Source organism: Panthera onca, chromosome A1, assembly GCF_046562875.1.
Source record: "Panthera onca isolate mPanOnc1 chromosome A1, mPanOnc1 haplotype 2, whole genome shotgun sequence".
NCBI lineage: Eukaryota > Metazoa > Chordata > Mammalia > Carnivora > Felidae > Panthera > Panthera onca.
This window is the reverse complement of record NC_138339.1, coordinates 152,506,209-152,522,221: the sequence shown is the minus strand read 5'-3', so window position 1 is coordinate 152,522,221 and position 16,013 is coordinate 152,506,209. Positions and strand designations below refer to the sequence as shown.

The window sequence follows — 16,013 nt, the reverse complement described above, 5'->3', positions numbered from 1 at the left end:
TCCATTTTGCACTTATTTTTGTGTGTGGTGTAAAAATTGATCCAGTTTCATTCTTTTATGTGTAACTACCCAGTTTTTCTAGCACCATTTATTGAAGAGAAAGTCCTAATCCATTGTATATCCTTTTTTCATTTGTCATATATTAATTGAATATATAAGTGTGGGTTTATTTCTGGACTCTCTATTCTGTTCCTTTGATCCATGCGTATATTTCTTTGCACTATGATACTATTTTGATTACCACAGTTTCGTAGTATATCTGAAAACCCATGATTGTGATACCTCCAGCTATGTTCTTTATTAAGATTGTTCTGGTTATTTGGGAACTTTTTAGTTATTTACAAATTTTAGTATTTTTTTTTTAGTTCTGTAAAAAATGCTATTGGCATTTTGAGAAGTGTTGCATTGAATCTGGCAATTTGGTAGTGTGGACATTTTGACAATATTAATTCATCCAATCCATGAGTATGTTATGTCTTTTCATTCACTTCTGTTATCTTCAATTTCTTTTATCAATGTCTTAAGGTTTTCATAGTACAAATCTTTCATCTCCTTGTTAAGTTTATTCCTAGATATTTTGTTACTTTTGGTGCAATAGTGGATGGAATTGTTCTCTCAATTTCTCTTTTTTGCTACTTCATTATTAGTGCATAGAAACACAGTCAATTTCTGTGTATTGCTTTTGTATCCTGAGACTTTACTGAATTCATTTGTTTATTCTAATCATTTTTGGTGGGATTCTTTAGAATTTGATATGTATAGTATCATGTCATCTACCAATACTGAAAGTTTAAATTCTTCTTATGGTTTGGATGCCTTTTATTTATTTTTTTTCTTGTCTGATTGCTGCAGAAAGGACTTCTAGTACTTTGTTGAATAAGTTGGTGAGAGTGGATATCCTTGTCTTGTTCCTGATCATAAAGAAAAACTCAGTTTTTACCTTTGAGAATGATGTTAGCTGTGGATTTTTCGTATATGGCCTTTATTATGTTGAGGGACGTTCTCTCTAAACCCACTTTCTTGAGAGTTTTTATTATAAAAGTATGTTGAATTTTTCCACATGCTTTCCCTTCATCAATTGAAGTGATTGTATTACTTTTTCCCTTATTTTTTCAATGTAGTGTATCATGTTGATTTGTCTGCAAATATTGAGCCACCCTTGGAACCTAGTTACTTGATCATGGTGAATAATCATTTTAATGTATGGTTGAATTCTATTTACTAATATTTTGCTCAGTATTTTTGCATCTATGCCCATACTGGGACCAATATGGCCTGTATATACAGGGATATTGGCCTATAGCTTTCTTTTTCTCTAGTGTCTCTGTGGTTTTGATATAAGGCTAATTACTGGACTTGTAAAATATACTTGGAAGTTTTTATAACTCTTCTAGATTTTTTTATAGTTTAAAGAGAATATATATTAACTGTTCTCTAAATGTTTGACAAAATTCACCAGTGAAAGCATCTGGTCCTAGACTTTTTTGTTGGGTATTATTATTATTATTATTACTATTACTGATTCAATTCATTACTATAATTGGTCTGTTCAGAATTTCTAATTCTCTTTGATTAAGTTTTGGAAAATTATACATTTCTGGAAACTTATTCTCTTGAGTTGTCTAATTTTTTTGCATATAATTTTCCATACTAGTCTTGTAATCTGTATTTCATTGGTGTCAATTGTTACTTCTTTTCTTTTGTTTCTGATTTTACTTATTGAGTCCTCTATGTTTTGTTTTGTTTTGTTTTGTTTTTCCTTCATTACTCTGGCTAAAGGTTTATCAACTTTGTTTATCTTTTCAAAGAAAAAGCTCTTGATTTCAGTGATCTTTTCCATTAAAAAAATTATTATTTTTTTAGAAAGAGAGACAGAGAGACAGCGCATGAGTGGGGTAGGGACACAGAGAGAGGAAGACACAGAATTCAAAGCAGGATCCAGGCTCTGAGCTGTCAGCACAGAGCCTGGCACAGGACTCAAACCCATGAACTGTGAGATCATGATCTGAGCCAAAGTAGAACACTTAGCCTACTGAGCCACCCAGGTGCCCCTTCTATTGTTTTTTTAGTCTCTATTTCATTTATTTCTTCTTTCATCTTTATTACATCCTTCTACAAACCTTGGCTTTGTTTGTTCTTTTTTTAGTCGTTTAGGTGTAAGGTATAATATTTTTCTTGTTTATTGAGGTAAGCCTGCGTTTTTATAAATTTCCCTCATAGGACTGCTTTTGTTGAGTCCCAAAAATTTAGGAACCTTGTCTTCTCATGGTCATTTTTTGCATGTATTTTTTTAAATTTTCTCTTTGGTTTCTTTATTCACTCATTTGTTGTTTATTTGCATGATGTTTCCTCTTCACATATTTGGAGTTTCTTTTCCATTTTTTTTCTTTTGATTGATTAGTTTTATAGTGTTGTGATTGGAAAAGATACACGAAATGATTTCAGTCTTCTTGAGTTTACTGAGACTTGTTTTGTGGCCTAACATCTGATCTATGAGAATATTCAATATGCTCTAAAAAAGAATGTGTATTTTATTGTTTTTGGATGGAATATTCTGTATATATCTGTCATGTCCATCTGGTCTAATGTGTCATTCAAAGGCAGTTTATTGATATTCTGCCAAGGTGATATATCCATTACTATAAGTGGGGTACTGAAGCCCCTACTTTACTATATTACTGTCAAATTTTCCTTTTATGCCTGTGAGTATTTTTTAAATGTATTTAGTGTGCCATTGTTGGGTACATAGATATTTACAATTATTATATCCTCTTCTTGGATTTAGTGTTCTGTTTTTGAGAGACAGCAAGCAGGTGAGGGGCAGAGGGACAGGGAGACAGAGAATATCTTAAGCATTTGCTACCTATTCTTCTAGCACTGTGTCACACCCACAACTTATCCTAGGGACTCAACCACTCCAAGCCAGATACTTTGGGCACTGGGCTGAGGACAAATTTTGTTAAATCCATGCACATAACCCAGCTTCCAGGTTCACAGACATCAACACATGCCACTCCCAGACTCATGCACCAGGTAACCTAGTGTTCAGCCTCCAGCCACTGCAGCACAGCAGGAGATCCAGTAGAGGACTAGTGGCCCAATGCAAGCTTTGCTAACACTGATGACTTGCTCCAAAGTTCCCCAGCAGGCACACCTTTAGGCACACCCTAAGAGTTGGCATGCCTGGGTCCCACTAATATCACAAAGAGAAAACAGAACCTGAAACAGGCGAAAAGTAAGTGCAGATGACTGCGCTGAAAGGAAAAGTGACTCAGACACAACTGTAGGGCATAAGGAACACACGTAGGATACCTCCTGAAGTTTCAGTTTCTGGTGACAGGACACATGGTAATGGAAGGCATTCCAGGACCCCTTCTTCATAAAATCACTATTTTCAAGAGCAGAAGACATAGCTGACTTTATTAACACAAACAGATACAGAGAGATAGACAAAATGAGTAGAGAGAGAAAATTATCCTAAATTAAAGAACAGGACAAGGCCCTGGTCAGAGATCTAAGCAAAACAGATATAAGTAACAAGCTTGACAGAGAATTGAAAACAATGATCATCAAGATACTCAATGGACTTGAGAAGAGTAGAAGACATGAGTGAGATACTTAACACAGAGATAGAGGGCTCACAAAACAAAATGAAAGACATGCTTGATGGAATGAACACTAGGTTGAAATAATTTAGTGGCCTAGAAGATAGAGTACTGGATAGTAATCAAGCTGAAAAAAAGAGAGAGAAAAGAACTATTCAAAACTTAGGGAATTCAGTGACTCCACCAAATGTAATAACATTCATATTATAGGAGTCCCAGAAGAAGAGCAAGAAAAGGAGGCAGAAAATTTATTTGAGTAAATAATATGTGAAAACTTCCATAATCTGAGGAACGAAACATATATCCAGATCCAAGGGGCACAGAGAACTCCCATCAAAATCAACAAAAGCATACCTATACCAAGATGTATTAAATTGCCAAAATATAGAGATAAATCAAAATTTAAAAGAAGCAAGACAAAAGAAAATAGGAGCTTATAAGAGAAAACCATTAAGGCTAGCTGGAGATTTCTCAACACAAGATTTGTAAGTCAGAAGGGAATGACATGATGTATTCAAAGTGCTGAATGGGAAAAAATTTGCAGCCAAGAAAACTCTGTCCAGCAAGCCTATTATTCAGAATAGGAGAGATAAAGAGTTTCTCAGACAAAGAAAAACTAAAGAAGTTCATGACCACTAAACCAGCCTTGTAAGAAATATTAAAGGAAATATTTCCACTCTCTTCTGAGTGGAAAAGAGAGGACAAAAGTGACAGTATAAAGTTAGGAAACAAAAAAACAGTCAAAATAAATACTTCTGTGGGGTACCTGGGTGGTTCTGTCGGTTAAGCATCTGACTTTGGCTCAGGTCATGATCTCAGGTTTTGTGAGTCTGAGCCCCACATCGGGCTCTGTGCTGACAGCTCAGAGCCTGGAGCCTGCTTTGGATTCTGTGTCTTCCCATCTCTCAGCCCCCCCTCTGCTCATGCTCTGTCTCTCTCTGTCTCTCAATAATAAACAAATGTTGAAAAAAATTTTAAATACTTCTGTAAAAAATAAGTGAAAAACTGACAAAATAAAATGATATAAAATAAATAAAAATAAAAATACAAGGATATAAAATATAGTAATACATAAAACGTGGGAATAGGAAGAGTAAAGAATGGGTTCCACTTAAATTACCATCAATTTAACGTAGACTGATATAGGCAGAAGAGTTTATATGCAAACCTAATGATAACCATATATTGAAAAACACCAAAGAATATGCAAAGAATAAAGAGAAACAAGTCAAAATATATCACCAAAGACAATCAGGAAATATGAAAGAGAGAAAAACAAGAAAGGATCTGGGAAAATCTTCAGAAAAAAAACACAAAACAAATAATAAAATGACAATAATTACATATCTATCAATAATTACTTTGAATGTAAAAGGACTAAACACTCCAAACAAAAGACATAAGGTGATAAAATGAATTTTAAAAAGAAAGCAAGACCCATCTGCATGTTGCCCACAAGAGACTCATTTTAGACCTAAACACACATGAAGATTGGAAATGAGGGAATGGGGAAACACTTATCATAAAAATACATGTAAAAAGTAAGTCAGAGTAGCAATACTTATATTGGACAAAATTAGACTTTAAAACAAAGACTGTAACAAGATACAAAGAAGGGGAGTATAAAATTAAAAAAAAAAAAAGGTAATCCAACAAGAAGATTATTGTAAATACTACAACATAGAACTAACATAGAAACACCCAAATACATAAGACAGTTAATAACAAACTTAAAGGAATGAATCAGTAATAAAGCAATAACAGTAAGGGACTTTAACACCCCACTTACATCAATGGATAGATCATCTATACATAAAGTTAACAAGGAAACAATGGGTTTGAATGACAAACTGGACTAGAGGACTTAACAGATATATTCAGAAAATTCCATCCCAAAGCAGCAGAATACACATTTTTTTCAAGTGTACACAGAACATTCTCCAGAATAGATCACATATTACCCCAAAATCCCCCCCTCAACAAATGCCAGAAGATTGAAGTCATACCATGCATCTTTTATGATCACAATGCTATCAAGCTAGAAAATAACCACAAGAAAAAATCTGGAAGGACAACAAATAAATGAAGGTTAAATAGCATGCTACTGAACAATTAATGAGTTGATCAGGATATAAAGAAAAAAAAATTAAAAGTACATGGAAAGAAATGAAAATAAAATGGTACCAAACCTTTGGAATGCAGCAAAAGCTGTTCTAAGAGGGAAGCATATAGCACTACAGGTCTACCTCAAGAAGAAAGAAAAATCACAAATAAGTAACCTACCCTTGGAATGCCTGGGTGGCTCAATTTGTTAAGCATCTGACTCTTGGTTTCAGCTCAGGTCATGATCTCATGAGTTTGTGAGTTTGATCCCTGCATCAGACTCCATGCTGACAGTGTGGAGCCTATTTGGTGTTCTCTCTCTCTCCCTCTCTCTCTCTCTCTCTCTCTCTCTCTCTCTCCCTATCTCTCTCTCTCTGTTACTCCTCCCTCTCTCCCTCTCTCTCTTAGGATAAATAAATAAACTTAAAAAAATAATAATCTACCCTTGCACCTATAGCAGCTAGAAAAAGAACAAACAAAACCTCAAACCAGCATAAAACGGGAAATAATAAAGACTAGAGCAGAAATAAATGATACAGAAAACAACAACAACAACAACAACAACAACAAAAAGAACAAGAAAAGGATGTACACTCACACTACTTTTATTTAACATAGTAGTGGAAGTCTTAACTGCAGTAATCAAATAAATAAATAAATAAATAAATGCCATCTAAACTGGTAAAGAAGAACTTTCACTATTTTCATATGACATACTCTATATAGAAAACCTGAAAGACTCCACCAAAAATAAAACTACTAGAACAGATAAACAAATTCAGTACAGTTGCAGGATTCAAAATCAATGTACAGAAATCTATTGCATTTCTATACATCAATAATGAAGCAGCAGAAAGAGAAATTAAGAAAACAGTCCCATTTAGAATGACATGCAAAATAACAAGATACCTAAGAATAAACATAACCAAAGAGGTGAAACACCTGTACTCGGAAAAGTATGAAATGCTGAAGAAAGAAACTGAAGATGACATAAAGAAATGGAAAGATTTCTATGCTTACAGATTGGAAGAACAAATATTCATAAAATGTCTATAATACCCAAAACAGTCTACACATTTAATGCAATCCCTATCAAAATACCACCAGAATTTTTCACAGAACTAGAATAAACAATTCTCAAATTTGCATGGAGCCACAAAAGACCCTCAATAACCAATAGAAAAGCTGGTGACATGACAATTCCAGACTTGAAGGTATATTCTATAGCTGTGTAATCCAAACGGTATGGTACTGGCACAAAAATAGACACATAGATCAATAGAACAGAATAGAAAACCCAGAAATAGACCCACACTTATATGGGCAATTTAATATCCAATGGGAAAAAGACACTCTCTTCAACAAATGGTGCTGGGAAAACTAGACAGCAACATGCAAAAGAAGGCAACTGGACCACTTTCTTTCACCATACACAAAAATGAATTCAAAATGGATGAGGGGCACCTAGATGGCTCAGTCAGTTGAGCATCTGACTTCAGCTCAGGTCATGATCGCACAGCTCGTGGGTTCAAGCCCCGCATCAGGCTCTAAAGCCTGTTTCTCATTCTGTATTACCATCTCTCTCTCTTGTGCTCTCCTTCTCTCTCAAAAATAAATAAATAAACATTAAAAATTTTTAAATTCAAAGTGTGTGAAAGACCTAAATGTGAGACCTGAAACCATGAAAACCTTGAAGAGAATAGAGGAAGTAACTTCTTTGATACTGTTGATAGCGACTTCTCTCTAGATATGTCTCCTGAGGCAAGGGAAACAAAAGCAAAAATGAACTATTAGTACTTCATCAAAATAATAAGCTTCTGCAGAGTGAAGAAAATAACAAAATTAAAAAGCAAGATATGGATTGGGAGAAGATATCTGCATCTGCATACGACATATAGGAAAGGGTGAGTATCCAAAACATATAAAGAGCTTATACAACTCAACACCCAAAAAAGCAAATAATCAAATTTAAAAATGAACAGAAATATGAACAAACTTTTCTCCAAAGACATACAGACACATGAAACGATGTTCACCATCACTTCCTATCTGGGAAATGCAAATGAAACCACCATTAGATATCACTTTACAACTGTCAGAATTGCTAGAATAAAAAAGACAGGAAATAACAAGTATTTATGAGAATGTGGAGAAAAAGGAATCTTCATGCATTGTTGGTGGGAATGTCAAATCGTGCAGCCAACTGTGGAAATTTTTTTCCATTTGGCCTCATATCAATTACCTACCCTTCTCTGATCTCTGCTCTCTGCCAGGGAAAGCTGATCCTTATGGACTGTAGCTCAGATTATTTGCTTGCTGAATTCTAATTGGAGTTCCTGAGTCTAGGCAATTCAAGACACCAGAAAGACATGGAAAAAAATTGGAATGAAAGTCATCAGGATAATTTCTCCCTACTTTGTCCCTGTTTAATTACATCTCTGAGAGTAGCTACTTCCTTACAGCATGTGAAAAGCATCTCCATCTACAACTGTCAGTCTTCCTCTACATGGATGACACTTTCTCCTTCCATTTGTCTTTGAGGCAGTGAGGAACATGCTCCCCCATGAGGCTAACTTCTGGATGCTTCACTATCCCTTCTGTATTTCTAGATTCCCATTCAAAATGGTAGGTATATGAAATCTATAGGGGCACCTGGCTGGCTCAGTCGGTTAAGCATCTTCATTAGACTCACTTTATCTAAACCACCTAGGATGATTTCTCTTACATGTAAAGTCCCTCCTCACTCCATACTTAAATGGTTTCTAATGGTATCATTGAACCACCAAGCTGCCAGACTACTTTTTGCCTAAAAAACATAGCCCAACTATATTTAAACAATTATTGCACAGGTTTCCTGTTCCTTGCACCAAAACTCATTCCACTCTCTTATATAGGCTTTATATATTTTTAATTTTTTTACATTTATTCATTTTGGAGAGTGAGAGAGACAGAGCATGAGTGGAGGAGGGGCAGATAGAAAGAGGGATACACATAATCTGAAGCAGGCTTCAGGATCTGAGCTGTCAGCACAGAGCCTGATGCAGGGCTCGAACTCATGGACTGCGTGATCATGACCTGAGCTGAAGTCAGATGCTTAACCGACTGAGCCAGCAAGGTGTCCCTATAGATTTCATATTAAATGCAACTTCCTCTGGGAATAAGTCCCTCTCAGTACTGTCATTTTTGCATTGCCTGTAAACCCCCATTGCATTCACTATCTCTCTCTCTCTTGCTATTTTCTACTTTTTAATTATCTTCAGAAGTTCTGTTCAGTTCAGAAGTACTGTTCTATGGTATTCTTCATTGATCATCAGAATTGTATTTCTATTTTGTTTTGTTTGATAAACATGAACTTTAATCTTATTTTTTTTTATTTAAACTTTAATTGTTAACAGACAGTGCAATATGATTTCAGGAGTAGAATTCAGTGATTTATCACTTACATACAACACTCAGGGTTCATTACAAGTGCCCTCCTTAGTACCCATCACCCATCTAGCTCATCCCTCACCTCTTCCCTCCATAAACCCTCAGTTTGTTCTCTATCATTAAGAGTCCCTTGTTTGTTTCCCTCTCTCCTATCCCCCCCCACCCATATATTCATCTGTTTTGTTTCTTAAATTCCACATATGAGTGAAATTATATGGTAATTGTCTTTTTCTGACTGACTTATTTCGCTTAGCATAACACATTCTAGCTCTATCCACGGGGAAAAAAAAGAATTGTAATTTTAGAAAAGCACTAGTTCAAAAGAATTATAAGCACTTATTAACATTGACTGAAAATACATAAATGAAACAATTATGAAATCCAAGTAAACATTTTAAAATTATTAAGACTTTATACCAGTTTTGCAAAGATAAGTCAATTTCTGTAAATATAATAATACTATTCATTAGAATAATAACCTTAATTAAAATTTTTCATATAATTTTTAAAGTAAATGCAGAAAAAAACATTTGGTACAATTCACCAGGAATTTGTGATTTTTTTTAAATCTCAGAAAATCAGAAATGAAATGGATATCCTTGTATCTATTAAGAATTATATACCAAAACCAATTTTAATAATATATTTAGTGAAAAAAACTGGAAAACGTTCCTTTTAAGACTACAAAAAAAAAAAAAGAAAAGAAAAAAAAAGACTTCCTGCCATTACTGATTCTACTAAAGACTCTTTGAATGGCCCAGGTCAATATAAGCTAGGAGAAAACACAGTTAATGAACAATTCAAAATTATGAAATATTTAACTGAATTTTACACTTTACTTGTTATTGCTGGTATATAAGGAATCTGCTTAATGTAGCACTGTTATATAAATATTTATTTATGCTTAATATGGGATTGTTACCTAACCAATTTACTGAACCTAACCTAATCATTATTTATTTGATTGATTCAATTATCCAACAAGTATTTATGCAGCCTATTGTAAGCAAATGACATTCTCTTTTAAGTTAGAATAGAAATGATGGCAAACTAATTTGAGGGGCATTAAGGAGACATATCCATGGATATAATGACTAATTTGATATAGAAAGTGAGAGAGGAGAGGATTCACAATGTCTCTTTTGTTTCTGGTCGAGGCAGTCAAGCAGAAACATATTTTTTCTTGTTTTATTGTATTTTACAGGGACATAATATAATGATTCCTATAGTGAGAAAAAATACTTGGTGGAAAAGTGAGAAAAGGACTTCAGTAAGATGTGTAGGCTTCTGAGCTATAAATAGTCCTGAAAGTACTACACCTGTGGAGTAAGGATGTAATTCATAATTCCCACTACTTATGTCTTAGTAGATGTGGCAGCCTATTGCCTTCAGTGATATTATAGCCATTTTCCTTTTTACAAAGAGTGAGAGGAATCCCTATAGGAATTAACTAGAAGGTAACCTCCCAATTTTTAACTCAGGTTGGCTTTTAGCAAAATATATTTATGGAATGTGAAAGACAAATTCAGCCCACCTTACTATATCCATATAAATCAACTTGATCAACAAAGTTGATTTGTTGAAGCAGATTTTTAAAAATCTTTAATTAAAATTTTTTATTTAAAAAATAAATACCACTATTGTGAAGAGAGCTGGCATCATGGTACCAAAGAAATAGTTGAAATAATTATGCATTCATTCAAAGAAGCTGTACACCACACAAAGGCAGTCTTTGACTTACAATGATTTGATTTACAATTGTTTGACATTACAATGGTGCAAAAATGATATGCATTCAGTAGAAATCATACTTTTAAGTTTTGATCTTTTGTCAGGATAGCAATATGTGGTGCAATACTCTCATGATGCTGGGCAGCAAGAACAAGCCAAGGTGCAGCTCCCAGTCAGCCATGTGATCACAAAGGTAAATAACTGATACACTTACAACCATTCCGTACCCATGCAACCATTCTGTTTTTAACATTCAATGTATTATTCAATAAACTGCATGAGATAATTAATACTTTATTATAAAATGGGCTTTGTTCTAGATGATTTTTCCCAACTGTATGCTATTATAAGTATTCTGAGTTTGCTTAAGGTAGGTTAGGCTAAGCTATGATGTCTGATAAATTAGACGTATAAAGTATATTTTTTACTTAAAATATTTTAAATTTATGGTGGATTTATTATGGTATAATCCCACTGTAAATTGAGGAAAACTTGTGGTCTATTCCACATGTTGAAAATATTTAGGTGAAGGGAAGATTATATTGTCAAAGGATATTTTTTTCTGGCTCTATAGGCCAAATCCCAAATCAATAAGGTTGAATTAGTAGAAAGGCAAATTTCTAGCTTAATCTAATTTAAACAACAATATAATGAGTATATATTTCAAAATGTGGAGTATTACCTTGGGATAAAACACATTTTGTGGGAATATTGAAATAATTTTGAATGACCACTATTCAAAAGTACTTGACAGGGATTTGTATACTAGATAAATGAGGCCAAATGCCCTGTAAGATACCTATGAACTTGGATTTTGTACATTCTAAATAAACAATCTGAAACTAAAAGTAATCCCCAAATTATATTCAGAAATTCTTTTTTCACATTTTCAGGCTATAAAACATTACTTTATCTAACTCCATTTTCACAATAGCCTCTCAACTCTATAGGATGGGTATTTTCATACCCACTGAAAATAATAATGACAGTAAGAGAAACTACATGAGTTAACCATTGTCATGTAGCTAGTCATTGGTAGAGTGAAGACAGATGATCAGTAGCTAAACTTCTCGTTTACCTAATCCTTGTAAGTAAGCTATAAAAATATAATAACATGATAAAATACATACGGACACAGGAGTTTGGCTACTCAGAAATAAAATAAACTTTACCATTTCTTCAGAATTAAAAGCATATCATGGTTTGCTTCCATTAAGCAATTCTCCAGTTTCCATCATCTCTTCAAATTCCTTTTTCTTTAATCTTTCCCTATCATCTTCCTCAGTGCCCCTTTCATGTCTTTATTTTGTAATGTGTAGATGAAAGGATTTAGAGTTGGAGTGACAATTCCATAGAGCAAGGCCATTAACTTGTCCCGGTCCTGGGAGGTGGCTGCAGTGGGCTGCAGATAAGTGGCCATAGCAGTGCCATAGAAGAGAAACACCACCACCAGATGTGAAGAGCAAGTCCCAAGGGCCTTTTGGCGGCCTTCATGCGACTGGATCTTCCACATAGCCTGAACAATGCAGATGTAGGAAATAAGAATGAGAGAGGCACCAGCAGTAAAAATGCGCTAACCAGGAAGAGTTCCATCTGATTAAATGTGGTATCCACACAAGCAAGTTTGAGGAGAACTGGTACTTCACAGAAGATATGGTCTATAACATTCCTTCCACAAAGAGGAACCTGTGTGATGAGCACAGTCTGCACCAGTGAGCTAACCAAGCTGGTCAGCCAGGTTATGGCCACCATTTGCCAACTGAGGCGTGGATGCATGAGAACGGTGTAGTGCAAAGGCCAGCATACTGCCACATAGCGGTCAACAGCCATGACTGCAAGGAGAATGCATTCTGTGGAACCCATTGCCAAGGACACATACAGCTGACCAACACAGCCTCCATAGGTTATTGTCTTTTCTGGACACTGCAGGTTAAACAGCAGCTGGGGAACTGTGCTGGTGGTGTGGCAGAAGTCCATTAAAGACAAGTGAGTGAAGAAAAAATACATTGGGGTGTGGAGCCGGGGATCCAGATGAGCCAATATAATGATGGCGATATTGCCAAGCAGAGTCAACAAGTAGAAAAACAGGATGATAACAAAAAGGGTCATCTTTAACAGAGGTTGCTCAGAGAAGCCCAACAGGAAAAATCCATCAAAGGAGCTGACATTAGGAATAACCATTACTTTTCATTGCATTTAGACAGAATAGAAATCTATTATACTATCATCATCTTTCCTAGGTTCCAACCTAAAAGACGCAAAGAGAGCACATCCCTCTCTGAACCATAAATGATCACTGAAAATTTAAACTCTTAACTCTCTCTTATGCTTACATTAATATCTTCTGCCTGCCTTCCTTAGAATTTTTTTTCATTTGCTCATTTTATATATCTACATTATCTGGAAACTTGTCTTCTCCATTTCTTTACTTTGTCTTCAAATATGCACATATCTCCCCTAGTTTGAAAATTGAAAACAGAGATTTTCATTCTGAACCTAGCTAAGGACCTCAGATATGTTGCAGCTTACTTGGAGCTTTATCAGAAGTTTCCGTATGCCAGTTCCTATTGCCAAAGAAATTCTTTAAAAAGGGTCTTAGAATAGGCAGGAAAATAAAAATACATTTGGCCACTTTAAAATAGATTATGTTTGTATACACCATCCCTATTTTACTTTCTTAATATTTTTTAAACTTTGGTTTATACTTTCTGAAAAATTCAATCAAATTATAGAGTGTTCTATTATACTTTTTATCTATATAATAACATTCATGTAATGGAAAAGGACAGAATTCTTTATTCATGTCAAATCCAAATATTGTTTTCAAGTTAGCACTTCCTCCATTACAGAGTGAATAGATTGGCAGTTTTGGATCTATGTGCAAATAATTCATTCAGTCGATTCACACCAAAGAAACATATATCTGTATGGTAAAATACTGAAAAACAATCTTATTAACTTCCCTTAAATCAAATTAATAACAGAAAACTTTATTCAATTATGTATTTGTTATTAAAAAAAAAATCCATGAACAGTTGCTTTACTTTCCATAGAGCTTCTTATCTAAGATCTATGGACACATACACATGAAGAGAAAAAAGAGCGATTAATACTGACATTTTTTTACCTGAGGTGAAAAGGCAGACATCAGGAAAGACAAAATAAATCTACTCCTGAAAGGATTATACTCTCCTTTGTCTCTAAAATGAGAGTATAAAGAAGTAACAAAGAGGAATATGGAGTATGTTTACTTGGCCAAGGTCACTGGGGCAAAGAACCCTAAGGAAGCAATTAAGACTTGTGCTCACTAGTGTATAGTTAGTCAGGAATCACTTAGGGAAAAGGATGGCTATAGGGCAGATATTTCTGTCAGTCAAATCTTGCTACTTAGCAAGGAATTACGTGCAGTTTTCAGAATCCAAATAAGAGGAATAAATGGTATGAGGCATTACCTACATTTGGAATCTCTAACATTTTCCAAACCTCTGTTCAAAATGCATCTTCTACAGACACAGTTTTAACTGCTATAATAACCCCATCCCTCTAAATAAAATGAGAAATGTAAAATGTCTTACTGGAATGTCTGGTGTAGGTAACATCATTGAAATAGGCTTACAAAAGTATTCAAGTTTGGTATGAACTATTATGCAAGCTTAATCACAACACTCAGACTAACAAGCATAAATAATCCCAAACAACATGAGTATATAACTTTGGGGCAAAAACCAAGTTGGATGAGAGTGTCACACATGATTCCCCTGTCTGTGAAAAAGGCATCAATTTAGAAGAAAAACATATGAGCAATTCTAGGAATGCACATGTACATGCACATACATATATATACATGAGGCTGGGCTCCATGTCACTTTCTGACAAGATCTTCACAGACATTTTCCACTTGTTCAAAGACATACCACCTTGAGAGTCCCTGTTTTCTAAAACTTTTCATGCTCAGACTCCTGGAAGTACTCACTGACTGCAGATTATTTTATCTATGTAGTCACAAACTCTCTCAGAGCCAAGGATCGGCATGTGTTTTTTCTTTCCCAAGTTTAGAACTTGTTTAGAATTATTTTCCTTTTCTTTTTAAATTTTGTTGCGTTGTGACCAGACAACTGTTGTGGGGTAAGTGCTTGTGTTTTAAAAGGTGTTATTATCAGGACGCCTGGGTAGTTCAGTCAGTTAAGCATCTGACTCTTGGTTTCGGCTCTGGTCATGACCTCACGATTTGTGATTTGAGCCTAGGATTGGGCTCTGCTCTGACAGCACAGAGCCTACTTGGGAGTTTCTTTCTCTCTCTGCTCCTCCCCTGCTTGTGCTCTTTCTCTCTCTCAAAATAATCATTTTATAAAAGTTTTATTATCAATTATTATCATCATTATTATTTTAGTATTTATTTTTATCAACATTATTATATATAAGGCTAATGCCAGTTTATTTAAACCTAAAAACCAGATAATTGTGTCCCGTCCAAGAAGGTTATGTTGGAAGACACTGAATTGAATTCCTCCACACACACCAAACCTACACCTATATGGAAAGCAATTCCTCTTGAAGAAAAACTGAGGACTAACTGAACAGCTTCTGTACAACAAAAGAAAGAGAGACCACACAGAGAATAACAAGAAAGATCGAGACAATAATACAAGGAACCCTCACTCCTGATGCTTGCAAACCTTAAATCTTTTTTTTTTAATGTTTCTTTATTTTTGAGAGAGAGTGAGAGAGTGTGAGCAAGGGAGGGGCAGAGAGAGGGAGACACAGGATCTGAAGCAGGTTACAGGCTCCGGGCTGTCAGCACAGAGCCCAATTTGGGGCTCGAACTCACAAACCACGAGGTCATGACCTGAGGTCATACGTTTAACTGTCTGAGCCACCCAGGTGCCCCTGATGCTGCAAATTTTATAGGGAAGGATGGTACTGAGGGACTATGAGCCAATTCATCTTCTCTGGGGTACATAAAAAAGTGCCACAGTTTAAAACAGCAACTAGTATATAAAAGATCTAGCCTTAGAACTCCACCAAATAGCAAAGGAGCTGCTGGAACTCTCCATATTGAAGGACTAATGAGCATCATGGTTTGTTTTCCTCATTCACCTTGATACTGGAGAAAAGACATGGTTCTAGGTGTTATGACTCATCTGT

General features: G+C 35.0%; 1 protein-coding gene across 1 annotated transcript; it reads right to left on the bottom strand.

The window, feature by feature from the left end:
- Positions 1 to 12,126: 12,126 nt before the first annotated feature.
- Positions 12,127 to 13,049, bottom strand: LOC132680223 (olfactory receptor 2G3-like). The gene is made up of 2 exons (XM_081795654.1): positions 12,447 to 13,049; positions 12,127 to 12,384 (listed from the first exon to the last, which is right to left on the bottom strand). The coding sequence occupies exons 1-2, from the start codon at positions 13,047 to 13,049 to the stop codon at positions 12,127 to 12,129; spliced, it is 861 nt and encodes a 286-aa protein (XP_081651780.1).
- Between the last annotated feature and the right edge of the window lie 2,964 nt (positions 13,050 to 16,013).